Source organism: Cervus elaphus, chromosome 15 (assembly GCF_910594005.1).
Source record: "Cervus elaphus chromosome 15, mCerEla1.1, whole genome shotgun sequence".
In the NCBI taxonomy this organism is placed as follows: Eukaryota; Metazoa; Chordata; class Mammalia; order Artiodactyla; family Cervidae; genus Cervus; species Cervus elaphus.
This window is the reverse complement of record NC_057829.1, coordinates 16,663,921-16,684,000: the sequence shown is the minus strand read 5'-3', so window position 1 is coordinate 16,684,000 and position 20,080 is coordinate 16,663,921. Positions and strand designations below refer to the sequence as shown.

General features: G+C 37.5%; 1 protein-coding gene across 4 annotated transcripts; it reads right to left on the bottom strand.

Annotated features, from left to right (window-relative positions):
* Positions 1-5,277: 5,277 nt before the first annotated feature.
* CDK1 (cyclin dependent kinase 1) lies at positions 5,278-19,745 on the bottom strand. Of its 4 annotated transcripts, none has more exons than XM_043926498.1 (8): positions 19,638-19,745; positions 17,038-17,099; positions 14,516-14,672; positions 13,617-13,740; positions 11,520-11,690; positions 10,073-10,236; positions 9,820-9,961; positions 5,278-7,777 (listed from the first exon to the last, which is right to left on the bottom strand). In XM_043926498.1, the coding sequence occupies exons 2-8, from the start codon at positions 17,072-17,074 to the stop codon at positions 7,679-7,681; spliced, it is 894 nt and encodes a 297-aa protein (XP_043782433.1). In that variant the 5' UTR covers positions 17,075-17,099; positions 19,638-19,745; the 3' UTR covers positions 5,278-7,678. The 4 variants fall into 4 exon arrangements, with proteins under 4 accessions (XP_043782433.1, XP_043782435.1, XP_043782432.1 ...); XM_043926500.1 differs by having other exon boundaries at positions 19,566-19,639; XM_043926497.1 differs by lacking the exon at positions 19,638-19,745 and adding an exon at positions 19,529-19,618.
* Positions 19,746-20,080: the final 335 nt, after the last annotated feature.

Sequence of the window (20,080 nt, the reverse complement as noted above, 5' to 3'; positions counted from 1 at the left end):
ATGTTAATGACATGGAATATATAATTAAGTTTAAAAAATGGTCAATGTGAAAATAAGGAAAGCCCTCACCATAGGCACCTGCCTGCAGAAGCTCTAACTCAGGGAAGCCACAGCCTGGTTGACGCAACACTGACAAAGGGCTGCAGGTCTTTGTTTTTCCTACCAAACTGCCCAACAGCAATGCATATACCAGTGATGCAGTTCGCACGGCTTGCCAACCTTAAAACGAATTTTCAAAATCTGGTGGTATTTCCATTACTTCCAATTCTACATGTGAGCTTAAACACACTTATATTACCAGACATTTGCATAATTTAACTGCCACAAATGCCACCACTCCATGTGTCACTAGGTCACCTGTGTTTCTTTTTTTTTTTTCTTTTTTTTTCTTTTTTTTCTTTTTTATTAGTTGGAGGCTAATTACTTCACATTTCAGTGGGTTTTGTCATACATTGATATGAATCAGCCATAGATTTACACGTATTCCCCATCCTGATCCCCCCTCCCACCTCCCTCTCCACCCGATTCCTCTGGGTCTTCCCAGTGCACCAGGCCCGAGCACTTGTCTCATGCATCCTACCTGGGCTGGTGATCTGTTTCACCATAGATAGTATACATGCTGTTCTTTCGAAACATCCCACCCTCACCTTCTCCCACAGAGTTCAGAAGTCTGTTCTGTACTTCTGTGTCTCTTTTTCTGTTTTGCATATAGGGTTATCATTACCATCTTTCTAAATTCCATATATATGTGTTAGTATGCTGTAATGTTCTTTATCTTTCTGGCTTACTTCACTCTGTATAGTGAAACTCTCACTGTTTGCAGATGACATGATCCTCACCTGTGTTTCAGTGAGTCTATAAACACACTGCTTTACACCAAACAGAATAACTCGTGAAGCAAGAAAGCAATGGAGGCTCTGCAGCACCAGATGACCTGAAGTGGTTCTGGCAGCAAAATCAAACACAGGGATACTTTAATGCAATTTGCTCCACATGGCAAATGAGTGAGGAAGTGAAATATCTGACTAATACCTAACATTTAAATCCTAGACAAAACATTTCTGTGCAAATAGGGAAGTGCTTTATTTACTCTGATCCAAGTCAAAGGTAGCTGGATAATTAGTTTTCTTTAAACAACATTCAGCTTTGCTGACATCTCATTTTCCAAAAGCAGCTGTTAGCCAAATATAGTATTGTTTATTCGCTCCCTGGAAGGCTGTTTTTAAAAAGCACTTCTTCTGGTAAAAATATTGCATCACATAATTGGAGATAACAGGAAAAGTAGGAGTTGCTGTTTGTGTTTAAATAAACATTTGCTCAAAAGTCCAGTTTTCTGTTTGTGAATAACTCCTTTATTTTGTGCCATTAGGCACACTGAATTATTGCTGTTTATTCCCTGCTTTTCAGCCTTGCTAGGAGATATTCCAAACATGGTAACACACGAGGTATTTCTCTTAAAAAACGATAAGAGATAAGACTGAGTTCTTTGCCTTTTTCCTTTATACATGAGCCAGCTATTCCAGTGACAGAGACTTGTGAATATATAATATTAACATCAATGTTTATTATCTGATACATACTTAAATTGTAGTTGGAGAAAGTTTACGTTTTTGGTTATTTTTCAGAATGTGACTATTTAAAATACCTGTAGATCTGAGTTAAACTCCCGATTACCCTCTGGGGGGAAGTGAAGAATGAAAATCACCATTGCTCTTCCAAAGAAAACACTCCATACATCTCACAATGTGCTTGGCTTGCATGTGCTGCGTGCACTGTTGGCTATTACTGTTTTAATCTCTAGGAACTGAAAACCTATGCAGCATTCTCTGATCTGACTTCTATTTTCTCTTCACTGACCACTTGGGCTTGGGCTCTCTCTTCTATCAACATTTTATAGTTGGAGTGGTTTGCCATTTCCTCCATGGGGCTTCCCAACCCGGGGAACGAACCTGCGTCTCCCCTATCTCCTACATTGTTCAGTTCGGTTCAGTCGATCAGTCGTGTCTGACTCTTTGCAACCCCATGGACTGCAGCACATCAGGCTTCCCTGTCCATCACCAACTCCCGGAGTTTACTCAAACTCCACTGAGTCGGTGATGCCACCCAACCATCTCTTTCTCTGTCGTCCCCTTCTCCTCCTGCCTTCAATCTTTCCCAGCATCGGGGTCTTTTCACTTCTTTGCATCAGGTGGCCAAAGTATTGGAGTTTCAACTTCAGCATCAATCCTTACAATGAATACTCAGGACTGATTTCCTTTAGGATTGACTGGTTTGATCTCCTTGCAATCCCTTGGAGCGACTTCTCCAACACCACAGTTCAAAAGCATCAATTCTTTGGTGTTCAGCTTTCGTTATGGTCCAACTCTTACATGCATACATGACTACTGGAAAAACCAAAACTTTGACTAGATGGACCTTTGTGGGTCATAATGAATGCCAAAATCTAGGATGAGGGAGGTGAGATGTTTGCCCTTTATGGTTATCCAAGCTGCTAGAACTTTCTGTTAGCATGGGTAAGTAAGAGCTCCCAACATATAAATAACATTGCATTTGTCATCCAGTCCCTGAGGCTTCAGATTGATGTTGGCTAGTCTAAAAAGTTTTGTGCTCACCTGGGAAATCACAAGCCTTTTATGTTCTGAACCATTTTCCATTAGTGCCTGTGCATGAGAAGTAATTCAAACAAGAAGCCAAAAAGCATTTCTAAAACTATGTTCAAGTTTTAGCAAGATTTAAGATAGAGCAAATGTTCGGCTTCCCATTTGGATACTTGAAGCAGTGAACGCAGTTCATGAAGAATAGATTTATATTTTCTTGCACATAAATATGTTTGTCATGATACCAGAACCATTAAGACAAATGGCTGTGTTCAGTTGGGAAATTTATCTTTTCTGTCCTTATTATAAAGTATATATTGTGGTATAATTATTCTTGTGGTTTCATAGTTAAGGGCATTTTTATAGTAGAGGAAGCTTCGATTGAAATAGCATAGGCTACTTAGTTACTACAAAGCTCTTTACAAAAACTAACACTCATTAAGAAATATTCTCCCCATTCTGCTTGTTATTCCATCATTTCCTTAACAGAAAATAGCATGGTTTTGAAATTGTATCTCAAGAGAAGAAACAACTGCCTGTGGAAGTGTACTTTACAGATTTCTCCTCCTAACTGGTAAAAGAGTAGGTCCATATACATAAACATTCCTCAAGTTTGTAGGTTCTTTGAAATGACAATAGGGATACATTTCTATCAGTACCACTTTACATAACCAAAACTAGGAGCTGCAGTTAAAACAACGATTATTAACAATAGAGCTTTTAAAGGGAAGATATTTAATTATGTAAGGCTTTATAACTGTAAGGGTGCTTAAGTTGGAGTTTCCTTTAAAATTAAACAATTGTTATTTTAGTACGGATGGCTGTGACTCTTTGGGGTTGGAATGACAGAACCCCAATTCAAACCAAATTAAGCAAAAACAAACAAAAAACCCACAACTCCTACACCTACAAGGGATACTGAGTAGCTCCAAGGTACTCAGTAAGCTACTCTTAAGGTAGCTCTGCCAGAACCAGGCTTGAGGACCAGAGTCCAGGGTCGTCAAACCCCCAAGAATATTTCTCTATTCATCACTTTCTTGGCAGAACGGGGGAGATGCCTCAGGCTCCTAGCCCTGTCGTCCCAGCTTAGCAGGGTCAGCAGAAAGACTTCATTCTCTCAAGGTTTCCATAGCAAAATGGACCCTCAGGGGTCTTATTTAGGTCATTTGCCCACCCCTTGCTGCTGGGTTATGGTTTATCACTCTGATCCAGTGTGGGTCATCTCTATGAAAAAGGAGCCAAGATTAAGAAGCTCAAGAGGACCACATAGAGTAGTAAAAGTGGGATAGGAAAATGAACGTTGACTGAAAACTATCTCACCTTGGTCCTTTCGACCTTGAAGTAGAGGTCTCAGGAGCTTTGGGGCTCACAGGGAAGCCTGAAACCTGGGGGGCTGGTTTGGACCCTGAGCTGAGAGGGAACTCCTTGGCACCTGGGCTGCACTCGCTTTACTATTTGCCTGCCTTCTTGAGTTCTTTCTTCTTAAACTTTAGAAACTAAATACATGTTCTATCAATTTATCTTGGAAACCAATACAATGCCATGAAAAGAGAATACTGTGAAGTCAGAACGTTCCCAAGTCCTTGCTCCTGCTTTTAACTAACCTTGCAGCAACCTTTGGCAAATTACTTGAGCTCTATGAATCTTGGTTTCACCGTCTCTAAGATGAAGACGCCCACTCCCTTACAAGACTGCTGGGAAAAACAGGAAGTGTCGGTGAAGCACAGTGGCTGCTCACCAGAGATGTTCAGTTGTTGTTGAACAGAAGGTACCATAACCTGTGAGCAACCTTAAAGGCCTGGGATTAGTCTAGCACTTGAGGTTCTAGACAGAGGGCTGTGGGGATGAAAAAACAGGACATGGCCCCAGCCCTCAGTAAGGCAGAAAATAAAAGCGCTGTGAGTAATGTAAGAAAAAAGTGGGAGACTTCAAAGGAGAAAGGAACTACCATGTACCAGGAACTTTACCCATATTCCCCATTTAATGTACCTTGTAATGCCATTTAACAGATTTAAGCACCAATTACTGTGACAGAAAAATAGCTAACTGCCCAATTTTTGCAATGTATTGAAGAGAACATGAGAGGATCCTGACAAAGAGACATGTATTATATCTGTATGTGTATGTCTGTGTGTGTGTATGCATGATGCCTGGCTGCCCTGTCTGTATCCCTCATAACAATTTTACAATCCTACTTATGTATTTATATAAATAAATACCATTTATTATCTCCATTGTACAGTTAAGGAAATTGATTCAGAGACTCTGAGTGACTTACCCAAAGACACAGACAGAATTGGTAGAACTGAGCCCTAACATGGCTCTAAAACTGGAATCTGTATTACGCCAATCCAGATCCTATTTTAAAGTCAGAAGTTTCTCCCTCTTCAGGTGCTTTCACACTTTATCCCTCCATCCTTTGCTTTCTCTTTAGTCATTCAATACTCTATCCATCTTGGCCCAGACCTATTCAAACAATGCCCACTACTCTCTTAACTCTACAGCCCACAAACATATCTAAATGTCTCTATTCTATCCACAAAATGCAAAATGATCCTAGGGTCCTAGGAATATGGCAACTATTTAAATAGAGATGGGGCTGAAGTTGACCTGTTATTAAGTACAGTTTGCTAGAAGCACTAATGTAGAAGTATATTTCACCAAGAACTTTCAAGTTTCCTTTTACTAATTAAAAATTATTTTATTGTTAACCAAGTCCCCAAAAGACCTTTTATTCACTCTAAAACACTATCATTTTTTTTCAAACATTTAATTAACACAGGCCATGTCCACATATAAATTAATTATTTTATTATACATTATGTATTAACTTCTTTGCATCATTACTGCCTTTATATTTTATGTTTAAGAACAACAAATCCTTCTCTAAAGCCTACAGGCAATAAGATACAGCATTAGTCACAGTATATGGAAGTCTCCTATTGGTGATAAAACACACAAGCCTCTCCCCTCACCAAAGAACTTTGTACAGCCTAAAACAGAAATAGAACAAGTTAGAGATAATGCAAGATAACAAAGTTTTCAGACAACTAAAACTAGATGTTGGTCCAATGTTGTTAAAGTCACCACCAACTGGTGATAACTGGTTGCATCACAATCATCTTGGGGCACTTTTAACTGTTCAGGGTAGGACTGAGAGTTAGTCTCAGGTGTTTCTAGCACAGAACAGATTTAAGAGCTACTGACCCAGAGACAAGATCCACTTTAAAAATCAATCAGAAGCACCACAGCACAAGCCAATTTAAAAATATGCATGAGATGAGGACCCAATTCAGTGGCTTTTCAACTAGTCACTGAAGCTGACATAAACACTTTACTTAGGACTACACAGAGAGCTGGAGCAGAACAAAAAGTATGTCTCATTATAGCAACTGATGGCAGGCTTCTTCCATCTCATTTCCCTGGTCCACCAAGTAGGTTCTAAACTGATGAATTACTGACTTTTCAAACAATTAGACTGCACAGAACAATAGCAATGAGCATGCAGGCTGCTGCTAGCAAATCCACAAGGCCCCAAACATTGGTGACACCAATGCATCTACATATTACTGAGACAGAAGGACCAAGAAATAATTATATAAGACACACTGATAGTTTTGTGGGGGCAGAGGGGTAGGGGATCAGTTATCAATGCTGAGTCTACACCTCTAAAGGTCTGTAATGCACAATTGAAAAGTAGACCCATTTCAATACTTCATAGACAGTCTGCAGATACTCCATTTCACCATCTCAATTAACTCTTTTGTGTGACCTTTCACTTACCAAATTCCCACCATAAAATCTCTCAACAGTGTGACCTCAAACAACTTCCATCTCCAGTTGCATTTCTTTACTGCAGGCTGGCTTCCACCAAGACCTAGAAGAAGGCCACCAAACCTCTCACCTTATGCCCTGTTGCCAAAGAAAGTGGCCCATACTTTCTCCTCAAGTGAAAAAATTAGAAGACAACAAGATTAGGTAGATCACCCATTACCTACTCAATCAACTGGAACAGCCACACAAGAAGGCTCATTCCAGTTATGGGTAACCACCGTGAAAAGCAGCGCATATGGGCAGCCAATGGATAGATGTACACTAAAAATGACAAAAATTATTTTTAGAGACATTTCTCTTGGCTATAACAAACAATCTAACATTAGGCATCTTACAGGTAAAAATCACAATGAGCAGCATTATTAAACAATTCCAAAAGCTAGTGATCTTGGCTAAATAGTTATACATTAGAACCTTCTAAGAAGGCTGCTAATAAACTAAACTATGTCAAAATTTGCAGAGTTTTAGTCAGACTTGAAAGCCAAGATAAGCAACTCCTTTGTATGGTTATTACCTCTGACCAAAGCACAAGAATTCACTCAGACAAATAACTTTCATAACCTACCTAAAAATAGGATAGCTCATAAATTTTCTAAATTGTTCTTTCCTGCTGTGGACAGCCCTTGATCTCTGACTGTAAAACTTAGCAAGCTTTGGCATACACTAATGTTAGTTTAACAAGTTGCTAAAAACCTCTATAAATTAAGCATCGCCTCTCAAATCTGGATAGTTCTCTCATTCTGAACGCCTAAACATTTAGGTCACAAATTGAAATACCAGTAGAAAAATACTCATCTTTAGGCAGGTTGTATAGTTACCACATGGCAAGAAATTGACAAGAAAATTTAAACAGAGTATAAAAATACTTCAAAGCAACATGAACTTTGAACTTAGCACACTTTCCTAAATTTTAGTATTTCCAGCAAGAAAAGAAGACTGGGGTAGTATTTTAGATGGTTTGAGTTAACTCAAAAATTTCCTGATTCCTGACATCAATACTAGATTTATATAGTTTTATTATAGTAACAAACAGCTGTTACAGTGAGATCTACAAACATATACAGAATTATTATATTTAAATTCATATAGAACAGTATTTACATTTTTAAGTTACTTTTGAAATCAGAAGATGAAGTACAGATTAAGTTTTACAACAAAGAAAAGAAAAATACACAAAGACAGAAACAGAGATGAACAGTAAAAATACAATTATCTGTTCTTGACAACACAGGGCAACTGTCAGAAAGCTACATCTTCTTAATTTGACTGTCCAAATCATGAAAGTATGGATGATTCAGTGCCATTTTGCCAGAAATTCGTTTGGCAGGATCATAGATTAACATTTTCTGTGTGAGGAAAAGATTTTTTAAAAGGTTATTTATTTAAGGAAAAAAAAAAATCCCCCAAAAGCCTTAGTTTTCCACCAATAAGCCATACACTAATAATTTTAAAGAAAAACTACTAAATGAACATTCCCATTAGTTTAACACCAAACCACATAAATGTTTTACCTCACCCACTAGCTCTAAAATGATCTATTCTTTAAATCACAAATATCTTGATAACCTCTTTTCTATAAATTACAGTTTAAGACACAAGTATTCATGGATAACTTTAAAACCAAGGCATAAATTTAAGAATGATTATCTAGTTAATTATATTTACTTTGGGAATTAAAAGGCCCTCTGAGTTATTTACAACATTCCTGAAATTGTGGTAATTAACTACAGAGGTTTCTAATGTAGCTTTCAGCAAGTTTCTAATAAAAACAAAACCAGCGTGCAATATGCTATAAACATAGCTAAAATGAGTCACTAAATGAACTATGGTCAGAAAACCTAATATTAAAGTTTATTTACACATCAGCAGAAAAGTTTGAATAAAGTTAAAATGTATCTGAAAGAAATCTTAAAACTAAATCAATAAGCCAACCTAGAGATACTTCTACTATCTTGTTACCATTTAAGCTCTTATTCTATAGCTAGCACTCTACTAAGTGCTTTGTTCATTTCATGTTACTTAATCCTGACAACAAAAGGTATGAATTAGTCCCACTTTACAAATCAGAATACTGAGGCTCAAAGAGGTTAAGGAACTTGCCCAAGTTCATAGAGCTTACGAGTGAGAAAGATGATATTTGAAACCAAGACTAACATATGGCTTACAGCAGTGATTATCAACCTGGTGAGACCGCCCCTAACGGGGTATTTGGCAATGTGTAGATTCATTTGGGGTTGTCACAACTGGGATGAAAATGTGTTAATGGCATCTACAGGACACAGAAATGGGATGCTGTTAAGTATCTTAATGATGTACAGGACTGCCTCCAGCAGCAAAAAATGATCCAGTCCAAGATGTCAATACTGGCTAGACTAAGGAACCGTGATGACAAGATGATTTTCATCTGGTTAACTAAAGTGGCATTCTTTGAAATGTTCAAGAATCCCAGACTGGGCCAGGAATACAGAGGGCCTTTTACACCACATCATCAATACTGACGCACCAAATATCTGAGTGGCAGTAAAGGACCCTGGACTGCACTGGAAGCATTTGGGAAATCTGAGCTGAGGTTGGTGGCGCATGGTTATAACCTGTGAAAGAGGCCCAGAGGTCAATTAGAACATGTGTACGATGATACAGCAACAGATTTTTTTCCTTTGTTTAGTAACCTACCAAAATTTCTTTTTTGGAATTACATTACCCGAGATTCATAAGATTTAGTTCCTTCTAACGCCTCAGTATTTAAATACTGCTCTAAAATAAATTTCCTGAGGCAGGTCTAGGACAATCTATTTTATTCTAACAAATTATTTTTTGTCCTATTTTTAAAGAACACAGCTGTTTAGTTGGAACAGCAGCGTAATAGAGGGGAAGGTTTTAAGAACTACATTCATACCTTTGCTAACCTATCTGATGTGGAAATGAGGCACAAGGTGAGAAATGGAAATTCATGCAGCAAAGGCTTTAATAACCACCAATATGAAAAAATAAGGAAGACACCTATGTCTAAACTAAAAACCAGTAAATACCAAGACAAAAAAGCTGGAAAGGAGGGCCACTCCAAGTCAGTCACCTACAGCGTTATTATTAACCCTGTCCTCTCCTTCAGAGTATCTATAACCATCTATCAGATCAAAAACAAATCAATAAGGACAACAAAAAAATGCCAAATTTTTTCATATCTAAAATGGAATTAGTAATGTGCTTGCTTCAGTAGCACATATACTAAAATGGAGCTAGTAATATAATAAACATAACAGACATAACAGTTATATGTCTAGCTCAACAAATGTTGGTTTTATTCCTATTTCCTAGGTAAAGACAGAATTAAGTACATTCAGAATTAATTATCCATGGTGTTAAAACCAATATAAAGGGTATTCCTTACCGAGAGCAGATCCAAGCCATTTTCATCCAAGTTTTTGACATGGGATGCTAAGCTTCCTGGTTTCCACTTGGGAAATGTATTCTTGTAGTCCTGTAAAGATTCTACTTCTGGCCACACTTCATTATTGGGAGTGCCCAAAGCTCTAAACACCCAGAACAAAACAAAAACTTACAAGTTAAAGCATCAACATAATTCTTGTTATCTACGTGTTAATTTTAAAGTTCTTAACAGCTCAAGCATAAATGAAAAATACCTGAAAATTCTGAAGAGTTGATCAATTTCTGAATCCCCATGAAAAAGTGGTTTCTTAGTTGCTAATTCAGCAAATATGGTACCTATACTCCAAATGTCCACTGGAGTTGAGTAGCGAGCTGACCCCAGCAATACTTCTGGAGATCTATACCAGAGTGTCACTACCTATCACAAAGAAAACACCTTACTTGGAATAAATGTGGCACATTATCTAAATGTAAACATTTATATTAGGACTGTCCTTTAGAATGCTGCACGACTCTCTCTGATAGTGTTTAAAAGTCAATTAACTATACACAGTACTAAATGTTAGATAAATACTTCGTTTGTAAGTTATATTCACTAAGGAGGAAAAGATAAAAGCATACCAAGTCTTTTCAAATCAGTAAAACGCAAGGATCAAAACACTCAAGACAGCATCCACTTAAAAACCAAAGCACGATGATACTGGATTTAGGTTGCCACTATACTGTACAAGTGTATGCACCACTTACATGCTAAAATCACAACCAAGGCAAACAATAGCTCATTAGTGGTCTAGCACCAATCTCGGAGAAGGAAACGGCAACCCACTCCAGTGTTCTTGCCTGGAGAATCCCAGGGACGGCGGAGCCTGGTGGGCTGCAGTCTATGCGGTCGCACAGAGTCGGACACGACTGAAGAGTCTTAGCAGCAGCAGCAGCACCAATCTACTATTTTAGCATATCTAATTTATCACAATGGAGGGCAACAGCATCTATTTAAACCAGTGGAAACCAAATAATATATATTTACAGATCCATGGGAAAAATTATAAAAATGAATGATTAAAAAGGAGCCAAGACATCTGACCAGAGGTGCACTGTCACAAGTTTTGATCTAGAGGAAGTCTTTGAGCACAAGGGTAGACAACTCCACAGAAGACAAGGTTTCCCAATAATCCTTAACTGTGATTCAGCATTCTTTTTCCCTCCAGAAACAGCAAACAAAAAGCCAAGTCATCAATATAACAGGGACAAAATTTGGTTATATTTACAAGCTTCTAAAAGCATCTGAAATAGTCATACTTAATCAACAAAATCTTTAACTAGTCTTTTTCAAGACAGGATCCAAACAAGAGACAGAAACCACATGTAATTTGAACAGGGAACGTTTACTAAGCAGGATTAATAACTGTAACAGAGGACTGTAATAACTGGAGACTGACTTGTTAAGAATAAATGACTCCTTCCTGCAATGCCTCTCTAGCACCCTCTACTGTCAGAGCGTAACATACCAGCATCTGGCAAAGGAAAAACACTCACAAGTTCCAGATACATTTTCACACAGCAGACACTGAAGGGTTACTTTGGACTAGAGGCAATAAACTTATACTGACAAAGAGTTGAAATCTTTCTATTTTTTCTTTTCTCAAAGAATACATAAAACAATCCCTCAATCACACATAACAAAAGTACCAAAAAACATACCTCATGCGTATATACTCTAATAGGTATTCCAAAAGCTCTGGCAAGGCCAAAATCTGCCAGTTTAATTGTTCCTTTATCATCAATCAACAGATTTTGAGGTTTTAAGTCTCTGTGGAGAACTCTTCTAGAGTGACAAAACACAATCCCTTGTAGGATTTGGTACAAATAACTCTGGAAGAAGGAAATATAAATTAGAAACTTAACCATATGATAGAATGATTTTCTAAATAATCTTGGTAGGCTTCTTTCAAAGACGTAAGAAATTATAATGCAGAGAAATAAACAATTTACCAAAAAAGTTCTCAGGCCACTTGAGACTAACGGGAAGTATCTGGGAGGTGAGAAGCCCATTTATATCAAGTATTATGTTTGTACAACTAAGACAAAGATATTCACCTTATGGGCACATCTATAGGCACTCATTTCGTTTTCTTTTACTTATTCTGGTCCCTAATTCTTAAGTAATAAGGCAATTTTCTATACATAAAAAGTTTCTTAAACTTTTGTTTTATATACTTATAGCAACTCTAGTTCTGTCCCAAATAAGTTTAGTCTTTTCCATTTCTATCTTTTATCTTTATATATTCATTTCCTCTTTGGAAACACTGGTCACAAATTAAAAAAAAGAAACAAAAACCCAGAATATTATGCAACATGGGTACTACGGAAATATAAAATAATAGTATCGACTATAAAGTTCAATATTATAAAATACATAAAACCAATCAGTTGGAACAAATGGCTAGCCATTTGGAAAAAAAATTAAGAACCCTAGTTCCTTCATCAAAAGAAACCTTTGATCCCCCTAGAATTTAAGACAAAAGGAGGAACGGTAATCTACTGAAACCACTAGAAAAACACTGTCATGTACTGTTCTAATACATGTGATCTTTGCATGAGGAAGACTTAAATAAGACATAAAAATCTCCAAAATTCATGTACCAATATGTACAAGTATGTTAAATTATAAAAATAACTAATGGTATATACACACCATTAACAAAAGACAAAAAAAAAAAAGGAATAAAAGAACTATTATCAACACATTACCAATAAGAGGCTCTTAGAAACCAATGAAAAAAGTATCCTAACAGAATCAACAGCGAAAAATATGTATAGTGTTTATAAAATGGCTAAGAAATGAAAAATGTCAAACGAAAGGCAAAATGATGTTAATGTATTTTTTACATAGTATTGTTATCAAAAAGATTAATCAAAACAAGTTTTGACAGTGATGTGCTAAAAGAATTATATTACACCATGATGTTGGTCTAATTTTTTAGAGGGTTAACTGGCACTATCAAGATTTTAAGTGTAAATAAACATCTTCAACCCACTGATTTCAGTAGTGAGTCTCCTATAAAGATACACAGGAAGATATGAAGATATTCACTGCTGCACTGACCATAAGGACATGAGTCACCAAGCTGGAAAACAACTTCAGTGTCCGCCAGTGTGGAGCTGGTTTATGCAATTATATCAGACATCAGAAAGATGGGTTCATATACTCACACTGTACACAGTAAAAGGGAAAGTAACGCATATATACTAGTATATATAAAATCCCATTTTTATAAAAAGTTTATGTATATACAAAGTTGACATACAAGTATCTCTAAGATTACTAATAAAACAAAGGCTACCTCTGAGGAGTGGTTTGGTAGAGATGGTATAAGGGTAATTATTTTAAATTTAAATGAAGTTTAATCTCTACAATAAATTAACCAAAATATATATTCAAATCCAGAATAAAATGAAACTGCCTGCCAGCATCACCCTGTCCCAGGCTTTTGTTCTTTTATTTTACACATATCTGACTGATAAAGAATAGAATATCCTAGTTTCCAACAATCAGACAGTGCTTTTCACTTTACAACCAGAAACACTATCTAGTAATAAAATGGGTAGTTGTTAACAACCTAAACTATAGACTATGTGAGAAAAAAACAAAATATTTTTTAATGAAACATTCTTTTCTTCCTTGTTCTACTTTCTAACATTTTTTCCAAGCATATTCTCATGAAACACAGGCACTTCTAAAGAGACCCTTTACATTCACAGTGGATAAACACTAACAAAATTAGGCAAGATTCTTACCTTAACAAGTGAAGAATCCATGAACTGACCAGGAGGGATAGAATCCAAGTATTTCTTGAGATCCATGGAAAGGAATTCAAAGATGAGATATAACCTGGAATCCTGCATAAGCACATCTTGAAGACTAAAAAATAAAACAATTATAAACCTTAACATTTTTGATCTCTCACAAAATAAAATGGCTTCTATACACTTCATAGTTGCTATTAGAAAAAGCAGGCCACAAGAAATTTCTTCAGTAACAAATACATGCTATACTGTTTTGGGAAAGAGGTGGTACCTTCCCTAGTGAAAACAGTATTATTAAACTAGAATTTGAGAAAGGAACCTCAGGGCAGCAACTGAAAATTAAGTGACGTTACAGGTGCTAACTTGGTAAACAGCCTGTATTCCAGAAGGATATTTCTAGACTGACTGCTTCTTGCTTAGAGCTTGTCTTTCCATTGAGGCAAATTATAGAAATAAACTTTTTGAAGTATTATCTAAACTTACCAGTTGTTCACCATCTCAAGCCCCCAAAATGCAATTAAATCCTAACTTTCACCTGACCTAGCTACCTATCTCAGGTCGCTAATTAAGTAGTCCTTACAGACCAGAGCTCTGAGTTGGAACAGTGACAAAGTTTTGTGAAAAAAGACTTCCTTGTCTCCCCTGACTACTTTATCCTGATTTTCCAGCCCCCACTACTAATCTCTATCACCAAGCCCCTCCAACTCTGTTCCTGCTTTAAAAGCCTATGTTTTTCTATGCCCAGCATTCTCAATGAACAAAAATAGTAAGGTTCTATTCTACTCAGAAAGGTTCAATCAGAAATTAAGCAACTGTAAAAATTTTCACAATGAAATTCACATGTGAAATAGCATGCGGAAAATGATTCAAATTCAGATATTATACCATACCTGACTATATTTGGATGACGAAGCTCTTTTAATAGAGATATTTCCCGAATTGCAGTACTAGGAACCCCTTCCTCTTCACTTTCTAGTCTGATTTTCTTCATGGCTACCACTTGACCTGTAGTTTTGTGTCTACCCTTATACACAACTCCATAGGTACCTGAAATAGACAAAGTAAGTGTCTGCTATGTGACAACCTCCACAAACTAAAAAAATTTTTTAAAAAGATGATTGAATTCCACAAGGTGTCACATGATAGAAACATCTACTGTGTGGCCACAAAGGAAGCATCTCATTCATAATTATACTCTCATCACTTCTGAAAGAAAAGAGGCTAATTACAACCTAACCTATCTGCAGTTTAGAATCCATACAGTCATCACAGGTTCCCCATACAATTCAAATTACCAGTAATTTTCCAGCACATTTTAGAGAAAAAGGATCATTTGCAAATTGGAGTGTATGTCCTGTCAAATATCCTACACAAGGTAGGCAAAAAATAAATGCAGGAAGCCTCACATCCATTTGGAAGTTGAGAATATGGATTCTGATATATGGGCTTTAGATAATGAGCAACATTTCCAATATAAGGGTTCCTGGGGTGGTTGGGTGCACCGAACAGAAAAGGCAATAAGGGAAATGGACTAGTCAGCTAAAAACAAGTTCATATGCATGATATGCTGAATCCCCCAGGTAAGTGATTTTTAAGCCGGAGTTGGACAATTTAAGGGAGGTCTTGACTCCCTTAATTACATGAAAATTTTCTTAAATAGCTTTACTATTTTTCCTATGACATCAGTGTAACTTCAAAAGCAATTAGGAGGGACTTATATCTAGGTAAGTCTATTTTGCAGCTTTTTAAGAGTTTCTCCAAAACTAGTAGTACTTCAAAAATGGCTAAGAACCACTAATAAATAAATGATTTACTTGTTTGATCAGAATATTAAGGATGGTTTGCTCAGTGACAAAATGATGCTATATAAACTCTGTTCTATTTTTTTTTTAAATAGAGAAATTCTATCCAATTGTCTATGTCATGGTGTCATTTTAAAAACGTAAGTTGACATAAAATCCATTGTATATTATTTTGACTAAATCTGGAGTAATTGTGCTTTGGGTAGCCAATTGATCTGGGAATCCCCTGATGGTCTGGTGGTTAGGACTCTGCACTTCACTGCTTAGTGCCTGGGTTCAGTCCCTGATTCAAGGAACTAAAATTCGACAAGTCGTGTTGTGAGGTCAAAAAATATAAAGGAGAACTGATCTTATTTGATCTTCACCACCATCCTTCATGGGTGGACCTCTGTACACTTAAAATCTGTACATTTTTCAGATGTAAATTATACTTGCATTAAATACAAAAGTAGGTAAGCCAGTAGCACCCTCACCCAGCACACTGTTAAGACAGACTCAGGAAGATCAGTCATTTGCATAATACAGTCAAATAAGAAGTTAATGATAATTCAAACTTTTTTTTTAAGTATTCTTACCTCTCACTCAAGTGTACAACATTCACCTGGTCCTAAAATTTACTCATAATAGACACTGATTAACTTATAGGGAACACTCAGTATATACCGAATTGAGTTTTAGACATCACAAGTGCTCTTTGTCTCTCCTGACTCTTTTTGAATCATTGCCACTTCTCACTGAAGTACTGGAACAGTGCTCTAGTTAAACAGAGCATAGTCATTTCACTGGTTCATTACCAAAAATCATTTGTGAGATGCAAGGCATGCACTTTGAAATGAACTAGGCATTATAAAATTTAAAAATCTTCAATATAGGCAAATTATGGAGACTGAACAATAAACAGAAAAACTATTAATCAACAAATGGTTATAGGTTGTCTGCTAAATGCCAACCAAGGTTCCACATCATGCATATAGTTATGTTCTCTATGATCTAAAAAGGCAGAAAGGGGTTCAAATTATTACCCGAGTTCAATGAATTATTTTTGTTAACTCAGAAGAAAACCATAGAACAACTCGGTAATAACTGAAATAAGAGTTGATATATTTAAGAAATGAACTGGGTAGTCAAAAACTCAATGTCAAGGGGGAAAAGACAAGAGAACTATTTTAATCAAAAGACATTAAGAAGACATTAACTACCAAATGAAATACATGACCCTGACTAGAACTTCAGAGAGTATATGCAGACGCACTTAAAACTAAAGCACATAATTTCACTGCCCTAACACTCTCCTCAACACACCTACAAAACAGCAATAGTGTTTTTTAAAAATATATAGATATATTGCTTTAAGTGTTTAGTATTAGAAGAATGTAAGATTATTGGAGGGGTGCTGTTAGGGAGACATGTCAGAATAATTTCAATTCTCTTGAAAGGTTAACTATTATTTTTTGCTTATGCTATTATGTAGAGAACATATGTATTAATGCACTAATGTACTGTTAGATACTTTAAAAACTGAATTTGAATATTTACATATCTTTGTGTCAAAGACGTCAAATCATTAAATCATTTTTTAAAAATCCTTTTATATTATTAAAACCACTCACCTTCTCCAATTTTCTCTATTTTGGTATAGTCTTCCATACTTAATCAGTGGGTATGGTAGATCCTAAAATGAGAAGAAAAGCTTATTTGATTACATGCCACTAATACAAAGGGTGTTTTTAAGTTATTTTTGAGATATTACAAGTAAAGAATTTCCCATCGTGCCTAGAGCAGTATTAACTTTCCATACTAGGACGCCCCTCATGGATAGGAATCCACCTGCCAATGCAGGGAACACAGGTTCAATCCCTGGTCCAGGAAGATTCCACATGCCACAGGGCAACTAAACCCAAGCGTCACAACTACTGAAGCCTTAGGTGCACTGCAACAAAGAGTAGCACCCACTTGCCTCAACTAGAGAAAGTCACTTGTGGCAATGAACATCCAGTGCAGCCAAATATAAATAAATTTTTAAAAATTTTTCCATAATATTAGCTATTCTATTAAAACAATATTTTCAAGGGGAAGAACTCAAGACTCTCCCACCTTTCTTAGCTTCAGAAACATTGGAAATATTTGTATATCCTATACCTGGATAACTTTAGTGCACTAAGTCGCTTCAGTGTCTGACTCTGTGTGAGCCTATGGAGGCTGCCAGGCTCCTCTGCCATAGGATTCTCCAGCTGAGAATACTGGAGTGGATTGCCATGCCCTCCTCCAAGGTATCTTCCTGACCCAGGGATGGAACCCACTGTCTGTTGTTTCCTGCACTGACAGGCAGGTTCTTTACCACTAGAGCCACCTAGGAGCTTCTTTCAAAGTTAACCTTCAAAATTCAGACATCAACTTATCTATCCGTCCCAAACAAAACCCTGATGTTCTTTACATAAGACTTCTAAGGCTCATCAATGTGTGCCAGTTATACCCAAATATTTCAACAAAGAATGCTACTTGAATTTGTAGCTTCATGATACTTCTATGAAGTTAATAAATAATTTTTAAAGACATGAGTAGGGAGCTAAAATGTGGTCACACTGCTCAATCGTTAGAAAATATTTAAAGCAGCAAAAGTATATTCATTTCAACTTGCTCAAATGACAGTTTTAATCTTTCTCTTGTTGTCAGGAGTCACGTAACACAAACATGACAAAAAACTTTCAAGATACCTTTTATAAAGTAGGAAATATCACTAAGCACTCTAAAAGAAAATGGGCAATTCCACACATAAAGTCTATTTTAATTATATCCATGCAATGTCAAAAACAAAGAATGTCCATATACTTGAATCACAAAACAATGGTTAAAAAAAAAAAGCTGAAATGACAACCAGATACTCAAGACTTCCTGGTAAGTTTGCCACGGAAACATTAACTTCAGAAGCCTTAAAATCATATATAAAGGTTACTGAACCATAAGTTATATTGACCCTTAAGTTTTATTTCTCACATTCTTTTTCAAAATCATTCCAGACATAAGCAGAGATAAACTTTTTTAAATAAACAAAACTGCACTACACTGGCCATCTTAAAAATGCTGAATTTTACAAATGGCAATGGATTAGGATTAACTATCTTCTTCAATATCCAGTTGTAATATGCCCAAGTCACAATGAAACTGTGGAGCTGACTTTAAACAAAATAACTGAAAACTAACTCAATTTCAAAGCTGGGTTCAATTACTCTTCCACCTTTTCCTGGTTGCAACTATTTTAAATAAAGGATGTGGCTTCGTAATGCCTTTTGAATGCCTCCTCTATTCCTAGTGGCAGGATGTAAAATACCAATGGCTTCATCCGCCCAGACACCTCCAGGTCTTTAGAGAAAGCAAGACCTGCATGTTAAAACTGATTAAAGGATTTAAAAAGACGCGTTTCTAACTCTCGGCGTTTCTTAGATTTCCAGTTTTTGCCAATCCCACTGTATGTAACAACCACCAAACATAAAATAAAATCCAAAAAATCCAAGTTCTCTCGGGGTCTATGCCCAGGACAAGTTGTTCTTAAAAGCTCCAGGTAGGCTAGGATCATGGGAGCAGAGAAGCAAGCTGAGAAGGCCCATAAATTAGTTCTTCCGGTCGGTTTCCTGGGACCGTCTGGGATTAGAAGCAGGCCCGAGCACCTAGCCGAGTTGCGGTCTAGCTTTCCACTCCCGGAGGCGAGGTTAGGCGCTACAGGGCCGAGCCTGGCACTCCACAAGCGTTTGGCGTCGGCGAACGAAGGCACAAATCTGGCTTCCATCAAGCCCCGGAAGCCTCCTCAGCCGCCCGCGACCCCAGATTGCAATTCAGAAGCCAAAGCAATGCCAGCCCTGCCGAAGCAAACCCGCCCGTGCTGGGGTCCCGCAAGCCTCCCACTGAAGCCGGGGTTGGCGTCGCTCCACTCGCAGGCTCGGGGCCTCGGGTTAAGGCCGGGCCTGGCGGTACGCAGAACCCCACTGCCCAGAGCCCAGCCTCCCAATTATCACCTGCTTCACTAATACTCCCCCTCCCAGGCCCGCGAGCCGGCCCTTCCGAGTCGACACCCCATAGACAAGACCCTGACCCCACCAACGCTACCCGACTTATATCCCGCGGCGAAAGCTGCGGCGGCTACCTCGTCCGCGACGCTCTCCCCTAACTTCCAAGCGCCAGCTCTGGAGCTGAGTGCGAGCAGTTTCAAACTCACCGCGCTAAAGGGTCCTGGATTCACCAATCAGATAGCCCGTAGACTTTTAAAGGAGCCAATCAGAGCCTAGCTGCCCTTAACTGGGCTTCCCGGGTGGCTAGAGCGCGAAAGGTGGAGGAAACGGCGGCTGGAGAAAAAGCAGAAGGGCGGGCGCCAACTGAGTCTGAGCGCAAGCGCTTTCCAAGATAGGGTCGTCCTATTGATTCTAGTCATAAGAAATCTACTGTTCTCTCTGGGTTGGTTTTTTTCTCTCCCAATATTGGCACAATAAAAATTTGAGGTATTCAAATAGTTCATCACAAGAGTGGTACTACAAGTAATCCAGATCCCATTACTTTCATTTCTGATACTTAAAGCTAGTGTATAATTATGCTTTTCTAAATTAATGAATCTCAGTCTGGGCCAAAGCAGCATGATTCTGCATGTCCCAAGGGGAAGATCCC